This window comes from Salvelinus sp. IW2-2015, linkage group LG15 (genome assembly GCF_002910315.2).
Source record: "Salvelinus sp. IW2-2015 linkage group LG15, ASM291031v2, whole genome shotgun sequence".
In the NCBI taxonomy this organism is placed as follows: Eukaryota; Metazoa; Chordata; class Actinopteri; order Salmoniformes; family Salmonidae; genus Salvelinus; species Salvelinus sp. IW2-2015.
Window position 1 is genome coordinate 34219756 of NC_036855.1, and position 25667 is coordinate 34245422.

Here is a 25667-nt window from a genome sequence, read left to right on the forward strand (position 1 = left end):
TTTGTGTAGTTCAAGATTTGTTGTTTTTATTAACAATGTATCCCTTTAATAAGATCGTATGCTTCTTTAGGTCAGCAATGCCCCAAAACACACTGTACACATTATACAAGGGAAACCACGATTCAAGCAAAAAACACAACAAAAAAAAGAATCATTAAATTATAATACAGTCTCAAGGAAAAAAATATAAATAACTCTTCTCATCTCAGTCACTCTGCTATGGTACAGATATAATAAATAGATCTGACATCCCTCAGCAGACCTATAAATCACACTAGGAGTCCACTTGTGTAGCAGCATAATAGCAAAACTAACCAATAGAAACAGAAACCTGTTCCCATGGAAACCTTACAGCAATCCATAAATGATCACGTCACCCTGTCCTCTCATCTCAGCTAATGATAGACAGCAATATCTGCATTGTGAAAACAACTTAGGGACAATTACTTTCCCCAGTTTGCAAACAAGTGATGGCAACCTATTATGATTTAAGACAATGAAACTATTAGAAGCATTTGGAAGAAATAAATTAACACTTTTCAGAAACAGTGATCTAATATTACAGTTTTGACATGCCGTTTGTACATGCAGTGAGAGTGAAGCACGGAGGTAGGGTTTCTGACAACCTCCATAAAAAGAACCAATGAAAAGGTGAGAACCCAGCTGTTGCCACTGTCAGAGGCAGTGTCCTTCCAAACCAGGGTCAGAGATAGAGGAATACAGAAAGGATGACAGACAGCAAGCCACAGCAGTTATGTTCCATGTGTCCAGATGGGAAAAGAGTGTGATGGTTAAAATACTTTTTTTTTTTTTAAACCACTACTGATGTTTGATTGTCTGACAGTCTATAGACAAATAGAAAAATGGTTGTTTAAACAAGAATTAGTCTTTTGATCATAAGCAGAGTTGGAAATAATAAACTTATGAGATCACAGCACAACCATCTCTAGCAGAAACAAACTGAGGGTATGACTATGAGGGAGGCTTCTAGAACATTCTGTAGTGTTTCCATTATGAGGGAGAAGAGGATGAGTCCAGCACTGACTAGGATGGACTGAACATGCCCTTTTCATATCAGCATACACCAGCGCAAGATCACATTTTTCAAGACTTAGTCATATTTCATCCAGCTTATGTTTAGGTTAAGTGTGATGTGTTAAGTAGTTGATGTGTCATGTCTGTTGGTCAGGCTTGTACATCCATCTGAAAACAGCATTTGGTAAAACTACTCCCCCTGTTGGCCATAGGCAGGAACAAAACTAGACATGTCAGGTTTCATTTGTTCAGACAGTCCGTCTCCTCTTTCTCAAGCAACCGGAGGGAGACAACCCTTTCACACTCATTCTTTAACATCCATGATCCCTTCCTTCTCTCACCCATGCTCCCTCCATCTTGAACTTCAGCAAAACTTCCCCTCTTCTCTTTTGTCCTTTCTCCCCTATTCTCTCCATCCCTCCCTTTTTTCACTATGTTGCGCTCTGTATCTCTATGTGAGGGTTGGAGGGAAAGCAGCGTCTCAACAGGGAGGGGAGGACAGAGACGAGGAAAGTCAGAACTTCGTGGGAGGGTCTACATCCACTCCGACGGGCTTTGGTGGCTTCGAGAGGATCGCTTCTGCTTCCTCGTACATCTGAGGGGACAGGATGTGACATGAGGTCAGAGGTCGCAGGAGATGACTGTCATATTTCTGTTGTAACCACTAACGTAAATCGGAAGTGTAGGGGCTGAGGAGCATCGGTCTCCTCTCCCTGCCAATCAACCCATCACCCATACATCCTAACTACTAGAGAAGATCTGAAAGGATGTATAAGCAATATGGCAAAAACAAATCGACCTAGCCTAACAAAGACGTGGAGCTATTACCATAAACCCATCTAATTCTTCCAGATCTACATAAGTAACTAGAGAGAGGGGCTAGGAGTGAATTTGGGACTGGGGAGAAATGGAGAGACCGTATAGAAGAGGACCTTACCGGTATGAAGTGTACGTCCTGAAAGAGTTCCTGTATGAAGCGTCGAGAGGGCAGGCGGAACATACAGTGGGCCAGCAGGTGAGACACCTCAGAGTACAAACAGATATCATCAAACGCATAGGGAAACTTCTCTTTTATCCTGGAGAGGCAGAGAAAGCAGACACCATTAAAGCTCCAATGCAGCCATTTTTTTTGTATCTTAATATCAAAATAATTTCTGGGTAAGAATGAAGTACCTTTCAGTGAATGTTTCCAATTAAAATGGTCAAAAATAAAAACAAATACCTTCATAGCAAAGGGCAATTTCTCAAGCAAGAACTCTGCTAGGACTATCTGGGAGTGGAAATCTGAAAATTTGCTATGGATGCGGTAAAGAGGTCAATGGAACTCGACCAAAACAATGGAAATGCCATGGAAACGCCTGGGGGGAAAGATCCTGAATCTCCTCACTGCCCCTCAGCAAAATTAGCCTATATTTAGGCTACTGTTTATATGTGCATTTCACACACTGTTTTTTAAAATAACCTATTTTAATTGTTTTAAAAATCGGTGTAAAGCTTGTATGGATGTCAATACCAATACATTTTCATGTCATCGTCACCAACCAACTGCATTACAGTTAAAAATGACTAACATTAACGATTTCTCCATGCTASCTACGCTACCAGCTTATAAGAACACGAGTTAGCATTTAGCAGTCACTTCTTCTAAACCTGACATGGGACTACTTCTAAATGTTATGCAGCAAAAACAGCCAAATATATCCAAATCGGACTTTATTAACCACATTGTGTGCCTGTTACAATGCATCAACCATGACGGATTTGACGAATATCCACTTAGATTTGTTGAATGTGGGCCAATCAGCATTCTTCTATCCCCCCAGTCTGCGTTCCATTGACCTCTTTACCACATCTATTGGCTCTTATAACTCTTTCTTATTGGTCTATTAACTAATTTACCGCATGATGATGTCACCATGGAAGGCCATTATCATAATTCTCACAATTTCACTCCAACCTCAGTGTGGAACTGTATATAAAACACAGTAAAATCTGTGTTGGGGGAGGGGGTTTAATTGTGTGTGTGTGTGTGTGTGTGTGTGTGTGTCTTACGTCAGTAGTCCTGTCTCGTGGCCCTTGGTTCCTACAGAAGAGCTGAGGTTGATGACGAGGCGAAGCACCTCCTTCCTCAGCAGGACCCGACAGGCCGGGCCATCTTCAGATATTGCCTTGCCACCTGACGGACATACACAACAGCCTATCAGAGCTCACTCACACAACCTGACCAAATCAGACATTTTGATCGGAATTAGAACGCTTAACAAAGGTGTACATATGCAGTCTGTGCGTGTGCTGCAGACAGCCTCCTGAGACTGCAGTGTGTGTGTGTGTGTGTGTGTGTGTGTATACCTAGCACTATGTCAGCAGGAGTAGGTGTGCTGCAGACGGATCCCTGTGACACAGCAGCGTCGCTGCAGCCGGAGACGCCAGAGAACTTGGACTGAGGCATCACCTCCAGACGATGGCTGGTCTGACTCGACCACGGAAAGTCTATGTAGTCTATGAAAAGAGAGATGGGGSGGGRGGGGGKKGTAAGGCAACCATTACTCTGAGTGTGTATGTGTGTGCGTGTGTACTCAGAGTAGTCGGTGTGTGTGTGATTTCTCACCAGTGCGTGTGTGTGCGTTGTTGATCTGAGGCTGTGTGGGGTAGCCCAGTACAGTAGCTCCTACGCAGTAGAGACAGTTGTCGTCAGTGTGTTCCTGTAGACCCGTCTCCTCTGGACCCAGGATATGGTTCTGGTTGTTCTCTCTGCTGGCCATCAGCTCTGAGATACTGAACTGCTGCTTCAGCAGTGGGATAGGAGGATAGGGACGATCACCGTCACCTACAGTACACAGGGCATAGAACACGCAGTCACACCTACTGGAACTGGAAGTAAACCATCTCTATCATTCACGTTAAACTATCATCACTATCCCACCCATCTCTCAATCTCTCCCTCTCCTTCCTTACCGTCTGAGTCTCCAAAGTAGAACGGACACTTCTCGCCGGCGGGCGGGCTAGTCCTCTGTTGGAAATAGGGCGTGTCTCGGATGTAGAACATGTCGTTGATGTCCATGGGCAGCGCCAGGCCCACGTAGTCGTCGTTACAGCCGTAGGCGGCGCTGGACACCATGGAGCGCACCGACGAGCAACGCTGCAGAGTGATCTGGTTGATGGGGCTCAGCAGATCCTCCTTGTCCAGAGACGCAAAGCTCAACGCCTTCAGAAACCTGCCGGGCGGAGGGAGACGGGTGAGAGAGAGGGGTGACAAGAGGGCGAGGGGAGCGAGGGCAGACACAGTTAGACGTAGCTATATGGCGAGAGAAGTAGAGAGAGAATGAAAAACTCTGACAAAGAGAGAAACACACAAAAACACATGGAAGTGTGGGGCTCCTAATCCACACCACAACTACACAGTGCCATCTATAAAAACAGCAGGGTTCATCTGCTTGGATCTATAAAAGGGAATCTAGCCTCCTAGTCTTATCAATATACTCCAAAACAAAACTGTGGGAAGGACAGTCAACACTAAGAAATACCTATGAAACTGTGTTGCGTAAGCAGAAACTGAGTAGTAGGGATGTGACAATTGAAAAAAATGTCTTAACGTTTGAACTGCAAATCGTTTTTTTTTTTCCTCGATAAGAACAATGAATACAATTCCACAGGAATTCACAACGCTGCTGCCAGGAACGGTTTGGGTCTCACGGTACGTCCCATTCAGATGGTTAAGCATTGCACCTGTACTACCATTACTGTACCCCAATTCCACCTAGCAACGTTTGCATTTCCTTCTCATTTAACTTCTCAAAGTATTGCCATACAGGACTTCGCTGCTGTCGCTTGCCTTTGCCAGTTTTCCAACTGTTAACGATGATGACGTAGCGTTGGAGCGTCAAACACCAAAATGACTGATTCCTCGACTCCTTGCACATCGACTGCCGGTGTCAACTCCCATTTATGTGCGTCAAGATTCGATTCCGCCAGGAATCGGCTCCTAAGATTCAGTATTTTTGGAACGGAGGACACTTGATTATTTGCCGTACTTCCGAGAAAACAAACACTTGCATCTTTCACAGCGAGAGAGAGGACAGAGTGTGGAGGGTCACAGTATAGGCAGGTCAGCCACTAGGCAGAGTCAAACCGTGCACTAGGCCGATCTATCGGCAATCAAAAACTCTCTCGCAATGGAATGCTGTATCTCGCAATTTCTTGGCTTGCAATTTCAGTAAAGCACGGTATATCATCAATGAATAGGCTAGGATATTGAGATGCAACACCTCTCTCTCACAGTATCTGCGCATGTGCACGGGTTCACTTCACGCTGTTCACAGAGTGGTAGCCAGGTCACCAAAACAGTGGAGAAGTTGAGCCTCGATCGTCGACGCCCTTAGTTGCGGAAATTGACCCACTATGTCGTTTACTTCCTGCATCTACTTTCTGTATCGTTTTTTTGGGTTAGTGATTTTTCTTAACATTAAGCATTTAAGGACACCAATTTCAACACAGGAGGGGAACTGCTCTACAAAAAAAATGGAGGCTAGGTTGGTCCACCCACCAAGGCATAGAGACGGACATCCTGCGGAGTGGCTGGACAGCTGGACAGCTGACCCTCTTAGCAGACAACCTGAGAGATCACCAGCGCATACACACACATACACACACACACACACACACACAGCTGTTACTGCTCTGAACCAAAAGAGAGACACACCGTTGCTGCTAAAGATGACTAATAACCCGGAGATATAACACACAAGCACACAGAGCCATTACCTCTAAACACACACACGTGCCACCATTACAGCTAGAGACTACAGCTAACCCTCAGACAAGCTGACAGACCAGCACATCCAGGTATCTAAAGGGGGAAGAGGTGGACACTACTGGAGTGGTCCACCCACCGAGGGACGTAGGCTCTGGATGGCCTGCGGTGGGCATCAGAGGGGCGGGGGGCTGGACAGCTCACTCTCTTAGCAGACAACCTGAGGTACTCCACCTCAGTCTGCTTCTCTCTGTCTACCGACCAAGACTGGGCTGTGGGGAAGAACCCTTCAGGGGCCCAAGCTGAGCTAGAAAGAACAGAGAGTTCAATGACCTCACAAACCAGCACACAACACACACCCACAATAAAAGACAAACAGATTAAAAGGAGAGTGGAGAATGACTAGACAGAGCAGTAGAACATTGATATGACCAGTCACAGACAGACAGACACAAGGACCTATGACTGAGAAAAGCATGAGCAATGGCAGCCAGCAGCCATGACGGGGAGTGAAAACCCACCAGAAGTTGTCCTTACTTGTGTGAGTTCGAGTGTGAATATAGGTGTGCGTTTGTACGTGCATATTGCATTTCCCATATATGTGTGCGTTTGTGTGCAGCGTTCAGATACCTTATGTGTAGCGTGCGACGTAACTTACCTGCGCGGCGTTAGCCTCGAGTCCAGACTACCGGTCTTCATAGTGATAGTGTCAGTGAAGAGCACGTCTTTAGCGGGCGACGCTAACGACTCACTATGAGACAGAGACGGGTGGATCCTCTGCTGCTGCAGCCTCTTCAGAGTAGCATAGCCTAGTGCATCCCGCGGGCTGGTGTACATGAAACTGCAGTCTGCAAGGCTCTTAATGGCCGCCACCGAGGGAGACTTGAGGCTCTGGGCTCTGCGGGGGAGGGTGTGTGAGGAGCCAGGGGGGACCAGGGAGACAGAGCTAGACTTGGAGAGAGGCAGGTGGTTGGTGTGGGCCTGGGTTGGGGCGAGGGTGTACAGCGTTTTGACCGTCTTAGCCGAGACCACTGTGTTGAGGCTGACACAGTCCGACGAGTCTGGCTCGGGATGCTCAGGGTTTCCCACAGTCTCGCGGGAGGGGCTGGAGCTCATGGAGCTGATGCCGCTTGTGGTGGTGTCTGTGTTGAAGCTCTGACTGCGGCTTTTAAACTGAGTCCCTCCCCCATCTCCTCCCGCTAGATGTTCCCGGCTACTCTGCTCCCTGGACGGGGGCTCTCCAGGACCCCCCAGCCCAGACCCCCCTCCACCAGCCCGGGATAGCCTCCCCTCTCCCAGCTGCTCCTCAGACCCCCCCACAGAGTCCCTGATCCCCACAAAGGAGGTTTCCAGGCTGACTGTGGGACTCTTGGGCATGCCTCTCACATTGAACACAGACGTAAACACATCGCCTTGCGACGAGGAGTAGATGGAGGGCTCCGTTACCGTCCTGTTCCTCCTCAGGCCTCCCAGTTTGGGCTCGGTGGGGGTGCAGCCCACTGCCTTGGGGTCACTGGTGGAGCGCAGCTTCTTGCTGGGGAGGGTCAGGGAGTTGAGGAAGCGGTTGCGTACGAAGCGGGTGGAGGCCAGGATGGTGAAGGGGCTGCGGTCCTTCATGGGTTTGGAACGCAGGTAGAGGGAGGCGTCGTCTGATTGGTCCAACATCTCAGACTTGTCATCATCCAGGATGTACATGTCTAAATACACACACACACACACACACACGTGACAAACATTACACAACATACAGTACCAGTCAAAAGTTGACACACCTACTCATTCAAGGGGTTTTCTATTTGTACTTTTTTCTACATTGTAGAATAGTAGAAGACATCAAACTATGAAATAGCACATATGGAATCATGTAGAAACCAAACAATTGTTAAAGATTCTTCAAAGTAGCCACCCTTTGCCTTGACAGCTTTGCACACTCTTGGCATTCTCTCAACCAGCTTCACCTGGAATGCTTTTTCCAACAGTCTAGAAGGAGTTCCTATATGCTGAGCACTTGTTGGCTGCTTTTCCCTCACCTCTGCAGTCCAACTCATCTCAAACCATCTCAATTGGGTTGAGGTCAGGTGATTGTGGAGGCTAGGTCATCTGATGCAGCACTCCATCACTCTCCTTCTTGGTCAAATAGCCCTCATACAGCCTGGAGGTGTGTTTGGGGTCATTGTGATAGTGGGACTAAGCGCAAACCAGCAAACCAGATGGGATGGCGTATCGCTGCAGAATTCTGTGGTAGACATACTGGTTAAGTGTGCCTTGAATTCGAAATACATCACTAACAGTGTCACCAGCAAAGCACCACACCACCTCCATGCTTCACAGTGGGAGCCACACATGCAGAGATCATCCGTTCACCTACCCTGCGTCTCACAAAGGCACAGCGGTTGGAACCAAAAATCTCAAATTTGGACTCAGACCAAAGGACAGATATCCACCGGTCTAATGTAAATTTCTCATGTTTTTTGTCCCAAGTAAGTCTCTTCTTCTTATTGGTATCGTTTAGTAGTGGTATCTTCGCAACAACTCAACCACGAAGGCCTGATTCACACAGTCTCCTCTGAAAAGTTGATGATATGTGTCTGTTACTTGAACTCTGAAGCAGTTATTTGGGCTGCAATTTCTGAGGCTGGTAACTCTACTGAATGTATCCGCTGCAGCAGAGGTAACTCCTGGTCTTCCTTTCATGTGGCGGTCCTCATGAGAGCCAGTTTCATCATAGTGCTTGATGGTTTTTAGCGACTGCACTTGAAGAAACTTTCAAAGTTCTTAACATTTTCCGTATTGACTGACCTTCATGTCTTAAAGTAATGATGGACTGTCGTTTCTCTTTGCTTATTTGAGCTGTTCTTGCCATAATATGGACTTTTACCAAATAGGGCTCTTCTGTATACGCCCCTACCTTGTCACAGCACAACTGATTGGCTCAAATGCATTAAGAAAAAAAGAAATTCCACAAATTAACTTAACGCACACCTGTAGATTGAAATGCATTCCAGGTGACAACCTCAAAGCTGGTTGAGAGAATGGCAAGAGGGTGCAAAGCGTGGCTATTTGAAGAATCACAAATATATTTTGATTTGTTTAACACTTTTTTGGTTACTACATGATTCCATATGTGCTATTTCAGTGTTGATGTCTTCACTATAATTCTACAATATAGAAAATAGTTGTTTTTTTTAAATAAAAAAAGGTGCTCAAAAACATCTGACCGGTAGTGTACAGTATGTGAGAATTCTGTTAATTCTACAATGTAGGAAAAAGTAAAAATAAAGAAAACCCCTTGAATGAGTAGATGTGTCCAAACTTTTGACTGGTACTGTACATGACAGAAAATACACACAAAACAAACAATTATTCCCTGCTTAAAAACACCTACAGAAGCTACATATATCCATAATAAATACAAATCGAATGAAAAAATAAAAATAGGAAAGAAAGTGCTACTGAGGATGTGCTTAACAGAAACGGTCTTTTTTGCCTGGTGAAGAGTTTCATGGTTAACTCACTGGGTTGAGACTCGCTCTCGCTATTGTGCCGGGAGCTGGTGGACTCGGAGTTGAGACTGAGCGTGCTCGGTACGGAGGAAAGTTCAGAGGTCATCGGTTTGTCCACCTCGTCTGGGGTGACGGGCCACAGTGTCTGGCGACTGTGTCTGACTGTGTCCCAGCCATACTGTTTCAACACTTCACAGCCCTGCCGCGTCTTGGAGATCACGCCAACGACATACACGCACGTTCTGGAGGGAGAGAAAACAGACATGAGACTGTTGGCGAGACATCAGGTTCATCTCTGTGTGTGCGTGTGTGTGTGTGTGTGTCCTTACCCCCGTACGGACAGGACCTCACAGTGTTGTGCCAAGGCCAGGATGTCAGGGATGACGTTCTCCTCCTGAAGCAGGTTCAGACCCCAGTTTGATGACCCAATGTTACCCTGGAAACAAGACATACATTCACTATCATTAACACAACAGACCCTGGGAACCACAGTCGGAACCAATGTCAGAGCACTGGAGGACGCAGACTGTCTATAGCGTCTACCCAAGAGAAAATAAAGACCATTATGAACCAATGGTGTTTGTTTTTTCTTTACTGTAACTGACAACACGTGTACTTATCATACAACGTTGTGATTTATGTGCCGAGTGGTTAGGGGGACTGACCAGAGCCCAGAGGGCTGCCTTCAGCTGTTTGATGCCCTCCCAGGTGTCCAGCATCGGGGAGCGAACCGTGTAGCTGAGGTCAGGGACCACGCTCTGGAGAGTGTGAGACAGTCGGTAAGACACCAAAACCCATAGGTTCTTCACATTAAGAAAGACCTTTGTAAAGCAGAGTTACCTGAGTCTCTAGTAGGTGGCAGCCTGTCTTATCATGGACTAGCTGACCATACAAGTGCACAGGAAGATAAACATTTGGTCTCTGTAACCTAGAGACAAAACACACAAAGACAATATACTCATGTTCAACAACTGAGAAAAATAAATACAGTTGGCTCAAGATCACAGCCGATGGAGTTTTGGTGGTGGAGAGCAACACGGTATGCAGGCTTTACAGTTGTTTWAGCCCAGCACAGCTTCCACTTATCTAAACAAGACTACGACGCGACCAATCAGGCGAGTTAGTGCTGGGCCAGGACAAAGGCCTGCACACACAGCCTGCAACCCTCCAGGACCAGGGCTGGTGACCACTGTATCATGGCTAACTGTCCAGCTTAGTAAGGTAAGCAGTCTCACCTTTGGTTGCTGCGTCTGACGTAGTTGTCTCCGTCCACAGGTTTCCGGTATGTAGTTAACGCTTCATTCAACTGCTCCTCAATCAGATCTACATACTTCAGGTTGTACTCCTGTTCACCACAGTCGGGGGGGGGGGTGCAGAAAACGAATCATTAGTGGATTACATTTGTACTGATATTGAGATTTTTAAACACAATCAATACAGTTAAAGTTGCACTACGCAGAAATCGCTCTGCCATTTCCTGGTTGCTAAATTTCAAATATTTTTCAAAATTTCAGTTTATGTGACAAAATAAGCAAGTATAGTGTAGAGAATCATTATACCATCTAAACCGCTGTCAAATATATATTTTCCATAACCAACAATATTGTATTTTCAACTGTGTGTACAAAATCGAAAGTAAAAGATGCAAAAACTAAAAACTTTAGTTGAACAGATCTATCACTTCTAAGACTTGTTCTATAACACATTTCAATGTGAATTTGGTCGGGTCACCCCAAAAATTATATTGCAGCTTTAAATGCCATTTGATTTGAAAATCTGTCTTTATGTTCTTGTTTTTTTTTACTATCTGTGAATGATTGTTTTGTACTGTGTTTTGTGTGGACCAATGGAAGAGTAGCAGTTGCAACTAATGGGGAAATTAATGAACGAGCAGGCTTACCTTTTGCCATCTGTCCAACTGTTTGCTGACATAGCCCCTCTCATTGAGGTAGGAGAAGCCCTTAGGAATAGACAGAAACCTGCACAAAGGACTCTGGTTTTTAGAGGTGGAACATAACCTCTCAGCACACCTATGTGTCTGTGTATTCATTTGTGTGTGTGTGTGTGTGTGTGTGTGTGTGTGTGTCAGACTGACCTGAGGAGCAGCAGAAGGCCCTTGTCTCCCAGGTGGGTCAGAGCCGGTTTGAGTTGGATCAGAGCATGGAGGTTAGCCTGGGGCGACAAAATAAAACATCATGGAGCCGTTAGGGACAACACAATAGAACATCCACTCCATACACCCTCGTTCTTACATTCCCCAGCCCATCGTCAGCCCTCTCCAACACTCTCCCACCTTGTCCTCGCAGGCCTCGTCCAGTATGTCCAGGGCTTCCATGGAGACCGCCTTGCTGTGGTCGTGCAGCTGGGTGACCAGCAGCTCCATGCCCCAGTTACTGAAGAACTCCACCCCTGCCCTCAGCAACACACGCAGGTGCTTGGTGGCATACAGCCTGCACGTCTGTGTATTGACACAGAGGGTGGAAAAGAGGTTGTTCAGGATCAGTATTGTTTCAGCAACAACCTATCCATCATCACCCACATTGAAGCCCGTGCATCTATTCATTCATCCATCCCTCCCGCCTGGGTAAAGCCTTACATCAGTGGCAGCAGTGAGGATCTTGGAGAGGATGACTCTGGCCAGTCCATCTGTGCTGTAGTCCAGAGTAGACACAGCCAGCTTCAACACAGCGTCCTGATTCTTCACAGAGCACAGGTTCAGCAGACTGAGGAGGAGAACACGCACGGAATCAGGCAGTTGTCTGAGCTGTGTCTCAACTGGAACTCTATTCCCCAAAACCTAGACATTCAGTAGGAACCCAGTCCAAACAATGGATTTTTGGCACTCAATAGCCTACTGCTTACTTTGACTCATCTGGCCAATAAAAATGGAGCTGCTGTTATTTCAACCAATCAGTGTTTTCCTCCTATTCAAGTTCACGCTGACAATTTTTAAAGGGGCAATAGTCCAGACTGACCTCTGAAAGAGGCCGCACTTCTCCAGCAGTTTAACCCCGTGTGGGTGGGYCGAGAGGGTCCCCAGGAACAAGAAGTAGTGCTGGCTGAGGGTGGTGAGCAGCCCGTTGCTCTGGAGACAGCGGTCAGGCTTCAGACCAGAGGACAAGGACAGCCAGGCCACCATGTCCTTCACCAGCTCCTCCAGGTACGCCTGGCCATCCTGCGAGAGGGGSGAGGTAGAGGGTGGACAAAAACCATGAGAAAAGAAAGCTATTGGTTTGGGGCTAGATCAATTTCAAAGCTACCTTTCTTTAAAAAGGTGACACCAAAAGAAAAATGTGTCCCACATAGAAGTTTCCTCTGCACCTTTATTTTTCTGCTCTATTTCCTCACCTCATCAGACTCTATGAGGAACTCGATGAACTGGCATCCCACCACAGTGAGCTGTCTGGCTTTAGGATGGTCCAGCTCCAGCCCTGCATACAGCTTACTGCTGGGCTTATAGAAGTACAGCAGTCTCCGCACAAACCTGGACCACACACACAGTAATAAAGGGGGACACCTTACCACAGTCAAGCTCAGTATTTCACTAGTTGTAGTAGTGAATGGAAGGTGGGTCTTACTTGTGCATCTGTTCATCTTTGTTGTTCCTGAGGTTAACGTTAGGCCACTGGGAGAGGAGAACCAAAACATATGAAATATGGCAATAGCAAATCAACCAACTGAAACACACTCCCAGTCAGTCTTCTACAAGTTTTATAATATTGCTATGACTGACCTTGAGGATAGTTGCGATGAGGAGCCAGTTCCAGTCAAGGTTCTGTTTGTGGTTAAGGATCTGACTGTCTCTCAGGTTCAACATCAGGGCTTCCTCCGTGTCCTACAACACACACGCAGCTTGCGTCACTGAATGTTGCTAAGGAAGGCTTTGGGGCTATAGGTGAACAATTAACCTAGATGGCAAAGATGCCTGTGTGAGGCGTACCTTAATAGCATAGATGTCTCTGTGTACGCGTGTGTGTGTCTCTCTCCGGTGGTGTGCAGACACAGACTTGCGGACAATGTGGTCCAGATACAGACTATGGGGTTTGGGTCCTTGTTTCTTCTTGTCATGGAATCGCTTCAAGTGGTTGACTGCCGCACTCGCCCGTCTAAAAATACAGAAAAGGTGCCCAAAAAATAAAAATATCAGAGACGTGAAAAAGTGAGTGATTGCGTGCATGTGTGTGTGTGTGTGTGTACACTCACAGGCGTTTCTCCTTGGGGATGTCAAAAGAGGCAGCCATGTTGATAAGGGTGGGCAGACAGTGCAGGTGGTGACTGTGGGAGTGAGGGAGGATGGTGTTGGCCTAGCGATAAAAAGAGAGCGCGAGAGAGAAAAGGTGAAAGAGAGAAAGTGAAGCAAACACATAACAAACCATTTATGCACAGCTGAACTACCAAGTACATACGTGTCCTCAAATAGAGCCACATCAACAGCAGAGCAGCACGCGCCTCAGAAGGAGCTACAGTAGCTATATACGGTATATCAGAGAGCCATGTCCCTGTGTATTACCATGTGTAGCAGTTCTCCCAGTAGGATGGTGGCTCTCACTGATATCTGGTCCTCACTGCTGGTCACAACTTCTACCAGGCCCTACAGGGTGGAGAGAAAGAAGAGAAAAAGAAAGAACGAGCGAGAAATAATAAAATAATATCCATAACCCATGRAAAAAAAATCTCATGTTTGGGCGTTCCTGTCTCCTTACCTCTAGCAGGCAACTGGAGATGAAGGCAGCCAGTACCAAAGCCAGGTAGTTATCCATCAGGTCAGGCCTGAAAAACACAGCAGGACAAACAAGCAGACATTATAGCCACAGGAGAGATGGTGGTTGGATCTGAGAGGCACCCATATTCACAGTTTTTGTCAAGTGTGTAATAAAGGTGTAAAACTTGCTATTCTATATGTTCTATATTGTAAATTCCTGTGGGTAGAATGCATTTCCTACCTGGGAGCATAAAGCGATATTGATTAATTTATTTTAAAAATATATATTCATTATCTGTGGTGTCATGCGTTACCTGGACCTTGCTCGATGAGGCAGGAGGACTTTAGCCTCCGCAGCCACAAAGCCATCGGACAGTCTCCAGCTGTCCTGGCACCTACTGGGGTCTACAGGAGAACACAACACACATCAACAAAATAAACTATTTAAACCTAGTAGTTTTTGAACGCATGTTTGATAAATGTTTATAACCAGAGCATTGGGGGGGGGGTAAAGAAATTAGAAACGCTAATATCACTCACCCACGCTGAGAAGTGCTTCCGTAAAGTCCTGGGTTACGATGGGGAGAGGTAGCCTAAATATCTCATACAATACCTCCATCAAACCTTTCTGCAGGGGGCAAGGAGAAAGGTCAGAGACACAACCAAATAGTGTTTCTCGAAGAACAGATCGAGAAGGCATACTTTTCATTATATTTATTTAAACAAATCTCATATTTCAGTACCCACCCTCACTTCCACATTTGGTATAGACAGCAGACCAATAAGGGATTGGATCCCAGAGTTCCCGGCCCTACAGAGGTTAATGATCCCTGGATCGCAGCGGAGACAGAGTCTACCATTAACACATTCATGACTTGGCAGCAAAAGTGAAGACAGAGAGCAAACAATGCGATACTAGCTTAAAAAGGGAATCTACTCAGCATTCTCTTCACAGGGGTATTTGAGCGTTGACCCATTCAAAGCTGCTGGCATTAAACAAATACTGACGGTACGTTTCTAGTCATGACCCACAATGCAAAGAGAACCAGCCGAGCCAAACTGAATGGAAAGCTGAAGAGAATGAGAGAAAGAGACTCACCAGACCAGGAGCGGAAGGCAGCTACTATAGCCATCCTGCTGGACAGGAAACGAGCATCGCGGTCCTCCCTGGTTACACACACAACAGGATCACAATCTACACGACATACGGACACACAACACACTAAACAGAACATTGGAACAGAGCCTCTGTTTACAACACACACACCACTTACTTGAGCTGGATCTCTGATGTGTCTGCATTGTGACGGTAGTGGAAGTCTGTGAAAGGTGCTAGGATTTGCTGAAAGAGCAGAACACAGGTTCATACACAGAACAAAACATTTCTCTATGTATTCACTATCAGCAAGGCTAAATAATGTCCCAATATCATGAGTGGATTTTTTTTCTCTCCTATTGCTGAGATTCCACTTAAATGTGACAAAACATTCAAGCATAGCAGCAATAGGCCAGATTTTTATTGAACGTTCACAATTTTTCCTGGTTGGACATTCCAAGTCAGAGGGGCACAGATATTTCTCCAAACAGATCATATACATTATCCGTATTCATCCATATGATCACATAATCCATATTATAATATTTGCATTCTTCTTCCATAAGCGTGTTAAGACTGAGTGGTTACTGGAGTGGCCATGCTGCAGGTATGAAGGAAGGGGGGGGGTATCAGTTTACACACAGACAGGATGTGTTGGAGAGAGAGGCTTTAGAGGGCTGATGTAACTGATCACTGTAATCTCCCTGGGAAAGAGAAAAACAACCCAAGGGTGAATCCTCACTGGCATGGCTAGTGGCTGCTCTAAATAGTCTACACTGACCTCTCCTAGTCTCTGTTCCTCAGCCTGCACTCTGCACTCATGGGAAAGAACGGTACCGGTGAAAGCCAATTCCCAAGAGGCTTCCCATGAAAATGAGTAAGAACACACACCATATTACTTTTACCTATCCTGGAGACGAGGAGAGAAAGTCACCGCCGACTTAAAGTGTGATGTGTGACTGGGAGTGTGTGAACCTCTAGTTTGATGCCTGTATGTACATACTGGCACGTGCATGGCGGCTGTGCGTACCTCCAGCTCCACATCATTGCGTACATATTGCCTGGTGTGTGGATGGTTGAGCAGGTGGAGGATGGTGGTGATCAGAGCCTCATTGATGCGGCTCAGCTGACAGTCGATCACACTCTTTAATATGGTGCTGAGACCCCCCCTATTGGCCACTACCTCTGGGTTCTTCAACGCTGCAGAGTATGGTTGACATAAAGACACAGTGTTATTACACAGTAACTATGTGTGTAACTTCAGGACGGTTCTCTCAGTGCCGAGGCTCCACACACCAAGTTCGCAGACGATGGCAATGGCAGCGCGCACCATGCGGTCCCTCTCCTGCAGCCCGTCTGTTCCCACGGCGATCAGAGAGTTGGTGACAGAACTGGGGAACAGTAGAGCGTTCACTGTGATCATCTAGAGACAACGAGAGAGAGAGAGAGGGAGAAAGAGATTGAGAGCAAAGGTTACAGAACTAATTTTGCACTTCAGTTTATTTTAGAAGCAACATTACAGCAAATAGGTCACACAGCATGAGTGCCACTTTCAGAAGGTGGTGGGTCTAATCTGTGTGCGAGTAGAGCAAGTCTTTAAAGACTAGGCCCTTCCTCCAAGACACTTTCTCCGGATTAATCTAATCAAGCTAAGCCACATTAACTGGCAAGGACACAGACCACCAGCTGGAAGAGGCTAGCTGGCTAACCAACCTGGGCTAAGTAGGCTACTGTCAATGTAGCTTAGTATACAGGTAGCTGCCAAAATAAAGGAAACACTTGAGTAAATTTGGGATACAAAGTATATTGAAAGAAGGTGCTTCCACACAGTTGCGGTTCCTGAGTTAAGAAATTAGCATCCTATCATGCTTAGGGTCATGCATAAAAATGCCCAGTTGCCCATTATTTTGGCTACCATGGGTAGAAGAGGAGATCTCAGTGACTTTGAAAGTGGGGTCTCAAAGGAGCATAGGAGGTTTAAAGGGTGTGTGTATGTCAGTCACCAGATCTCAACCCAATTTAGGGATGAGCAYTTAAAATTATTTCAGTATTCAAATAATACCATGATATTTTCTCAGATATCCTGTAGGGATGGGCACCGTTATTCGAATATTCAAAACTCAGAACGGACGTTAGTATTCGATTACTTGGGAGAGTATTCATTTTCGTTCGAAATGGAAAATAAAAAATAAATGACGGCCTATTTTAACAATGAAAAGGCTTTGTCYAAAATTCCTCTATGTGACACTGCTACATAGCCTACAAGGATAGACCACTACATTCAATATTTCCGTTTCACACTTGTAGCTTGTTGTTGTCTGTCAATCAAAAGCGGCGCTACAGTCAGAGGCTCCATGTGTAGGAAGTGAAGTGGGAGATTTCTAAACGATGCAAAATGGAATTAAAATTTCGGCATTAAGKTGGCTAAATGAGAAGGAGTAGGCTAAAACGATCAACCAACAGGTAGGCTGTTGTTTAATATGAATGGAGTTGTAGACAAGTACGGGGAGCGCGGAAAAATAGCCTCAATTAGCCTTACTACGTTAGCTAGCGAATTGGTTAACTTAGCTGGCTACTGTAGCTAGCTAGCTTCTTTACAACGATTTGATGCGGTCATGACAGGCACTACCAGATGGTATGGTAGATAACTTATGGAGCCTCAGACTGTAAAGCCGCTTTGATTGACAAACAATAAGGCGTGGTCAGAGACAGAATGTATTTTTTTTGGAGTGCACTCAAAACTTGTGTTAATTAATAAAATGTATAAATGTAATGTTTGTATCACAACCGGCCATGATTGGGAGTCCCATAGGGCGGCGCATAATTGGCCCAGTGTCTTCCAGGTTAGGGTTCGGACGTCATTGTAAATAAGAATGTGTTCTTAACCGACTTGCCTAGTTAAATAAAAAATAAAAAAGTATATTCTTGTAGGCTATGTAGCAATGTAACATTGAAATAAAATGATATTTTACATTTACACATATAGTAWAAGTCACTAACAAGATCTAATTAGAAAGAACACACAAAGGGCCGTTATTACTGGAGATTACATGTGTAATCTACAGTGTAGAATTGAGATCATTATCTATAACATTTTTCTCAGCACATGCCCCCAAGTTTAGTTTCTATAGTAGAGAAACGCTTGTCACCTCTCAAACAGGGCCAATCAATAGGGCCAACTCACAAGAATTTGTAAGTCGCTCTGGATAAGAGCGTCTGCTAAATGACTTAAATGTAAATGTAAGTATTGGCTGTTTAGACACGGTTCCTAATCAACACTAAAAGCAAAATAATTTTGAAAACATGAACAAATGATTGCATCGACACAGACCGCAAACTGGCTACACAAAGCTTAAGTAGGCTACCGCAAAGGGAATCTGAACGCTGTTCGCTAGAAGAGTCCGGTGTTTCAGCCGATGTAAAGGTGCCTTTCGTATTTCTTTGCAGCACATACATAATTTCAGGTTTTCGAAATTGATAAAATCTCAAATCTAGTGCAAATGCATTTTAGAAGTATTGCCTCTATAGCCAATAATGGACACTCCATTCTTCATCGCGCAGTCTTCTAAACTCCAGACTCCATTTAATGCCAATATGTTTAGATTTATTTTTGATTATACTTATACGTGGATCATAATTACAGTCTATCAGGTTGCGTGATCCTCATAATGTTACGTGGGAAATACAACTAATGGGGCGCAGAATTAAACGTATATCACACTCGCACAAATGCGACCAGTTATTTTTCGTATTTGCATTTTATTTATTTATTTCACTAGCAAATGCGAGTGAACTGCTGGCACTTTAGAGCCCACTGAATGTCAATCTTATGTTCGCTAACGTTAGCTTGAAATAATTAGTGTTTAACTTTCTACAACACACGGAGTCGAAAAGGGATTTGTCCATGTGTTTACGTACAGATGACGCAGCATCACAACAAACAGGAGGCGCAGACAAGGGATAGCTATGTCGAATAATGATGTATTTATCTCCATGTCCGTTGACACAAACTCTGTACATGTCTGTGTGTTGCAACTCGAGAATCGGGATGTTATATCTAGTCAGTGGATTTCTTTTTTTATTAAAATGTAAAAAAATAAAAATAATTATACAAATCAGGCCCTGCTTTACTAATTTCTGCTTTACTTTTAACTCGATCTCGTATCTGCGTACATGGACAGAAAATTGCGTAGTTGGTAGGGAAGATTCGTGCATGTGGGCAGCAATAATTTATATTATAAACTGGGTGGTTCAAGCCCTGAATGCTGATTGGCTGACAGCCATGGTATATCAGACCATATACCACAGGTATGACAAAATATTTATTTTTACTGCTCTAATTATGTTGGTAACCAGTTTATAATAGCAATAAGGCACCTCTGGGGTTTGTGATATATGGCCAATATACCACGGCTAAGGGCAGTGTCCAGGCACTCTGTGTTGGGTCGTTCTCAAGAACATCCCTTAGCCATGGTATAATGGCTATATACCACACCTCCTCAGGACTTATTGCTTAATATACACATGATATTACAGAAAAAAATATAAAGTTAGTGCAATATGAAGAAAGCAGACTTACCTTTCTGACCAGTCGGAGGGCCTGAGTCCTCTCCCCCTCATTGCTCTGCTGGATGTCAATGCACCTGATCAAAGCACACAGGGGGTATGACATCACAGCCACGGTTCATATTACACCAGGTTATACATCATGCTATCCCTATGGAATAATAGTCCCCATGATTCTATGGTACCGCTGATGTAGTAACAACTTTGCAAGCAACAGACTACCACAGTAGTATACTCGAGTGCAAAAACTTTTAACTCCCTTATTTTTATGAACTACATTGTTGTAAAATATGTTAAACATATGTAACATACAGGTAACTGTCAAAATAAAGAAAATACTTTAGTAAATGAGGGATACTAAGTATATGGAAAGCAGGTGSTTCTACTTAGGTGTGAATCCTGAGTTAATGAAGCAATTAAAACGTCCCATAATGCTTAGGGTCATATATAAAAATGCCCAGTTGCCCATTATTTTGGCTACCATGGCTAGAAGAGATCTCAGTGACTTTGAAAAGAGGGGTCTCAACGGAGCATACAGGTTTTAAAGGTTGTGTGTGTGTATTTGTCTCAGTCACCAGATCTCAACCCAATTCAGCACTTACGGGAGATTTCTGGAGCAGCGCCTAAGACAGCGTTGTCCACCACCATCAACAACAAAAACACCAAATTATGGAATCTCTCATGGAAGAACGGTGTCGCATCCCGCCAATATAGTTTCAGACACTTGTAGAATCTATGCCAAGGCACATTGAAGCTGTTCTTTCTCGAGCTGTTCTTTCTCATGCTAGCCCAAAGCCCTACTAAGACACTTTATGTTGGTGTTTCCTTTATTTTGGCAGTTACCTGCATGCTAAATTGTACAAGATGAATCCAGTGTGTCCCTGCGCAGGTGTGGTGACGCGACAGAGTATCTCTCTCACCTGGCAATCAAGTAGTCCACCTGCAATCTGAGGACCTTTTGCAGCACGTTGCTGTCTCTGATGAGGTACCTCAGAACCCTCAGGCCTGCAGCACGCACCTCCTTGGCCTCATTCAGCAGGGCTAACCGCARGCTAGGGAGGGACACAAAACACAGCTTAGATTGACACTAAATGGCAACGTACACTTACGGACACAGAATGGACACTCGCATAGCTTGGCCCCAAAAATAGGTTACAATGACCTATCACTAATTTGGATATGTTCCACAAACAATGAAGTGTTTGGATAAAAGCGTTTGTTAAATAGCATTTAAAGTGTTTTAGGTTACACTATATGGGACTACTTACCAGATGATGATTTCTTCATATGTAAACCCAAACTTCTCCTCGCAGTGGCCAATGCTGATTAGCAGCTGAAACAGAGAAAGGATTGAACTTACAATCAGTTGACAGAGGATGCATTGGATCCTTTGGCTGTCCATAACAATACAGACCGAAGACATTTTGATATATAGCGAACATATGAATTGAGACAGAGACCCATATGTTTGGGGTATGTACATTACATTTACAGTCATAAGGATTTTTTCCCTGATATTTAGTATGGCAACATTACAACAAGTACACGTTTATTACTTGTTCATAGCTTGTATGGCCATGGCATCTTTTGCACAGTGTGACAAACTGACAAAAGCTTCAATTCATAGTGTTTTAATGCTTTAAATCAATGCGCTTATACAGTTTGCTGTAGGGTTGAAAAGAAGCCACCGTTCACACTCCGTAAAACCCAGTGCAGGGTGGGAGCGGAGTGAGAGGGATAGGGAGTAGGTCAGTGTGTGAGGGAGTTTGGAATCAGCAGTGATGTCAGAGCCCAGGCAGGCAGGCGGGGGCGGAAAGGGGGGCACTGAACATGCTACAGGGGGATTAGGTCACCTCTCGCTGTCCTGGAATCCTTAAAAGGAGCTGCAGGCCTCAACACCACACTCACTCACTCTGTCCAGCGGTAAACCGAGAGTCAGGTGTATACACACAGCTCAGACCAACTGTATCTGGTAGCTGCCTTCACCTCTCTAATCTTACATAGGACAATAACACTTACACTAACCTATCAGGACAGGACATGCTAAGTTATAGTGGGGATGTCACAGGCTTGGAATACCAATGTTTCTCCTTTGACATGAACGTTTCAAAAAGTCACCATACAATTTGACTAAACATCTTCCACCAAACACCTGATTGTCGATAACCTCGCCGCAACTATCAGAATAATATCCTTGACATGGTGTGGCGCCTGGAGGGAAACTAAACCTGCAGATCTACTTGCTACAACCTTGGAAAACAGAGACCACATGCAACATCTCCAGTTTCAAAAGAACAACAATAACAACAATCTCTGGTTTCAAAGTCAGAGTGCTGTTGACGCACATGAGGTTACAGCTCTGCCCCATGGCCAGAGCTCCTATTACCATCACTGTCAGCATCACAATGACAAACTCAGCTAGGCCTGACTACAGGAGCTGAGGAACAGTGGGCCAAGGAGAGGTCAACGGCTACACATAGAAGAATATGTTCAGCAGACGCATCTCAATACTCTAAAGTTGCTTCCTAAATAAAAGCTAAATTAACCTAAATGAAGGTTGCATGTCATGTGATTTTGATCAGCCCTAGGTGGATATCAGCAGCCTAAAGTAGTTTAATCTCCTCTCCATCAGCACAGATTTGAAAAGCTAGGTGAAAGCAATAGTGTATATCTGCCAGTAATTAAATGTCACCTGACCAGTTGTATCACGTTGGTCAGGATGATGAAGTCACTAGGTGAAGATAGGTGAAATTTGACCCAACTAAGAGCTTGAATGCACAATGCAGCACCAGACACCTACACCAAACAAAACTTTGACAACTAAAGATGCAGCTATACACTGAGTGCACAAAACATTAAGGACACCTGTTCTTTCCATGACAGACTGACCAGGTGAATCCAGGTGAAAGCAATGATCCCTTATTGGTGTCACTTGTTAAAACCACTTCAAAATCAGTGTAGATGAGGGGGAGAAGACAGGATAAATAAGGATTTTTAAGCCTTGAGACAATTGAGACATGGATTGTGTGCCATTCATAGGGTGAATAGGCAAGACAAAAGATTTAAGTGCCTTTGAACGGGGTATGGTAGTATGTGCCAGGCGTACTGTCAAAAACCCAGCAGCGTTAGTTTTTCACGCTCAACAGTTTCCTGTGTGTATCAAGAATGGTCCACCACCCAAAGGACATCCAGCCAACTTGTCACAACTGTGGAAGGCATTTGGAGTCAACATGGGCCAGCATCCCTGTGGAATGCTTTCAACACCTTGTAGAGTCCATGCCCCGATGAATTGAGGCTGTTCTGAGGGCAAAAGGGGGTAGTGCAACTCAATATTAGGAATGTGTCCTTAATGTTTTGTACACTCAGTGTATGTGTGTCATTAATAGGCCATACGATTAACAATATATGGATCTTCATGACCAGCTTCAGCAGACCAAACGCTTCCTCTGATTATCCACACACAAACATAAATCGTGATCTTACTAGTCCCATTTGTGCTTTTCATTAGTTTGATCTTATGTTAAAGGGATACTTTCAGATTTTGGCAATGAGGCCCTTTATCTACTTCCCCAGAGTCAGATGAAATCGTGGATACTATTGTGTCTTTAGCTAGCGCAATTGCTAACTAGCGTTAGTGCAATGATTGGACTTCCAGTCATTGCGCTAACGCTAGTTAGCAATTGCGCTACCTATATTAAAACACTTGTTTTTTCCCGATTACGAGTATCACTTGATCCGAATGTCAATTTACGGATACGATTACGGCCATGTCGGCACTTATAAGCTGTGACATTTTATTTGAGCTTTGACMCTAAACTATTACAGACAGTCCAACAATGTTACGTTGGGGCACAGCAAAGCTAAACCATGCACTTCAATAATGAGGGCAACTGCCATTGTCATCATTACATAAATCTGTAATACCTTTATGAAATTGTTCAGGTGGCCCAGTTTCCGCATGTTGGTGACGCCGTGTGGCTTGGCAACATTTTGAAGAATTTCACGCAAGTTGTCAGAGGGTTCTGTAAAAAAGAAGGGAGTTGAAATACTAACAAAACATCAAAGCTTTTTGATATTCCAGTAATACTGAACCAATGTACCTATATCGGTATCTAACATTAACTCGTTTTAGCTGGTCACACCAATGCACTGTGAACAGTAAACACACTCTGGACATCTAAATAGAAGGCATGTTTAGGCAGGGTCAAAAGTAGGAAGTTCCTTCTGTTTTTCACCTCATTCACCTCAACCATTACATGGTAGCTAAAAGATACATGCACATAAACACATCTAGCTACAGTATCTCATATAATTCCATTCCATCTGTGTCAGGCTGGGGCTGTTAATGATAATGTACCAGAGGAAAAGGGTGCTCAGGCAGTCACTCAACTAAGCTGCTTTGGATCCCAAACTGCAACCTATTCTATGGCACAGTGAAAATGTGATGCAATTTGACTTCCCACAGGTATATCCATGCTCTGCCCCCCGATTCAGAGGGGTTGGGTTAAATGCGGAAGACACATTTTGGTTGAATGCATTCAGTTGTTCAACTGACGAGGTACCCCCTTCCATCTCATGAAATACTGTGAGGGTAGAACTGATGTTAGTGAAGATACATAGTGCAACGTTTGAAGGCAGTTGTTTACAATTAACATTACATGCTCTATCCTTATTGAAAACATGATTGATGAACTCCTATTAATCTGTTTWCACTCTGTCACAGGAGTGGAAGCAGCATCGGGAACAATTTGAGGGCATGGTTGTAGGATGCAAGTGATTGCATAGGGACATTACTGAGTCAGGGGCTTCTTTCACACGAAAAGTGAAACGCTGGCAGGGCAGGAGTTGACACACTGTGCTGGAAAAGCAATCAGAGTGTATTGACTTCTGGCTAGTAAATACTCATACTCAATGTCTATTTAACCATGAACTCGAGTTGTCAAAATGTGACGCCCACCGCCGGTTTCAGCTGGACGTTAGCTARCAACTGAGTTGTGAACGACCTTCAAACAAACCTAGCGGCTGTATGATTGGCCGTGTTTACGTTAGCTAGCTACAATATTTTAATAGCTTGCTAGCTTACCACATTACAATCCTAGGAATGTAGCTAGCTATATAAAACTAGCCACACGCCCAAATAATTAACCAGCTAACTCAACCCAGTCATAACAAATACACTGTATAGGAAAGCGAGCTAATACTAGTCACTAATCAAAACAACACAGGAGCATTATCTTGCGTGTGATAGCTAGGGCGTATTCATTACGGAAACTGTTTAAGAACCAAACAGAGCAAAACGAGCGTTTATTCGGCATATTCAGATAACGTTAGGTCCCTCCCCGTTTCGCTCCGTTTAATTAACGTTTTGCAACAAAATCGGCGTAATAAATACGCCCTGGGGTTTAATTAGTCCAAACAGTTGCGTTTTGCATCTAAAACGAGATTTTGTATTGGACAAAATCAGTTAGTTCCCTCCCGGTATGGTTCAGTTTGCATCCGTTTAAGAACGTTTTTTAACATAATCAGCGTAAAACATACACCCTTGCTGACGTTACGCCTCTTTGGTGTTCCTTAAGATTCTGCAAGCTGGTTATCAAAGTATTCAACAACCAATAAGCAGTAGAAGGTATTTTGAGCCCTTTTCCAGCCCCATCAACACCATATATTGCTGCAAACAGTAGCATCCATTTGTACAATAACCGCTTTCACTTCGTGTRAATACTTTCTGCTTAACGTTACCTCTGGTCAGATCGAGCGGTACGTTCTCTTCCCCACTGTCATTCCGACCTGTCAAAAATAGACAACGGGGACATTGTAAGGCAACACACCTGGGTCGTCAGAAACTAGAATAAATAKTAATTTACAATTTCAAGTTTATAAAGCTTATGTCGGGGTGAGTATTTCAAGCTTACCTCGCATCCGAAGACTTCGGATCGGACGGCCGCGGATGCTGACCGCCATGTTTCCAGGAACATACACAACCCCGGAAACTTCGTGAAATCTCGCGAGATAATA

General features: G+C 44.5%; 1 protein-coding gene across 3 annotated transcripts; it reads right to left on the reverse strand.

Annotated features, from left to right (window-relative positions):
* Positions 1 to 25667, reverse strand: LOC111974042 (rapamycin-insensitive companion of mTOR). 3 transcript variants are annotated; one of them, XM_024001545.2, is made up of 39 exons: positions 25565 to 25667; positions 25392 to 25439; positions 23577 to 23674; positions 20921 to 20985; positions 20573 to 20704; positions 19666 to 19729; positions 16383 to 16509; positions 16117 to 16286; positions 15265 to 15332; positions 15090 to 15157; positions 14738 to 14820; positions 14531 to 14618; positions 14305 to 14395; positions 13992 to 14058; positions 13799 to 13879; positions 13492 to 13592; positions 13229 to 13394; positions 13022 to 13123; positions 12867 to 12913; positions 12637 to 12772; positions 12264 to 12463; positions 11885 to 12011; positions 11582 to 11746; positions 11384 to 11460; positions 11189 to 11267; positions 10524 to 10633; positions 10129 to 10216; positions 9954 to 10046; positions 9618 to 9724; positions 9301 to 9530; positions 6444 to 7482; positions 5925 to 6092; positions 5579 to 5647; positions 3991 to 4250; positions 3644 to 3862; positions 3385 to 3534; positions 3088 to 3211; positions 1973 to 2111; positions 1 to 1630 (listed from the first exon to the last, which is right to left on the reverse strand). In XM_024001545.2, the coding sequence occupies exons 1-39, from the start codon at positions 25611 to 25613 to the stop codon at positions 1550 to 1552; spliced, it is 5376 nt and encodes a 1791-aa protein (XP_023857313.1). In that variant the 5' UTR covers positions 25614 to 25667; the 3' UTR covers positions 1 to 1549. The 3 variants fall into 3 exon arrangements, with proteins under 3 accessions (XP_023857313.1, XP_023857314.1, XP_023857315.1); XM_024001546.2 differs by lacking the exon at positions 5579 to 5647; XM_024001547.2 differs by lacking the exons at positions 5579 to 5647; positions 5925 to 6092.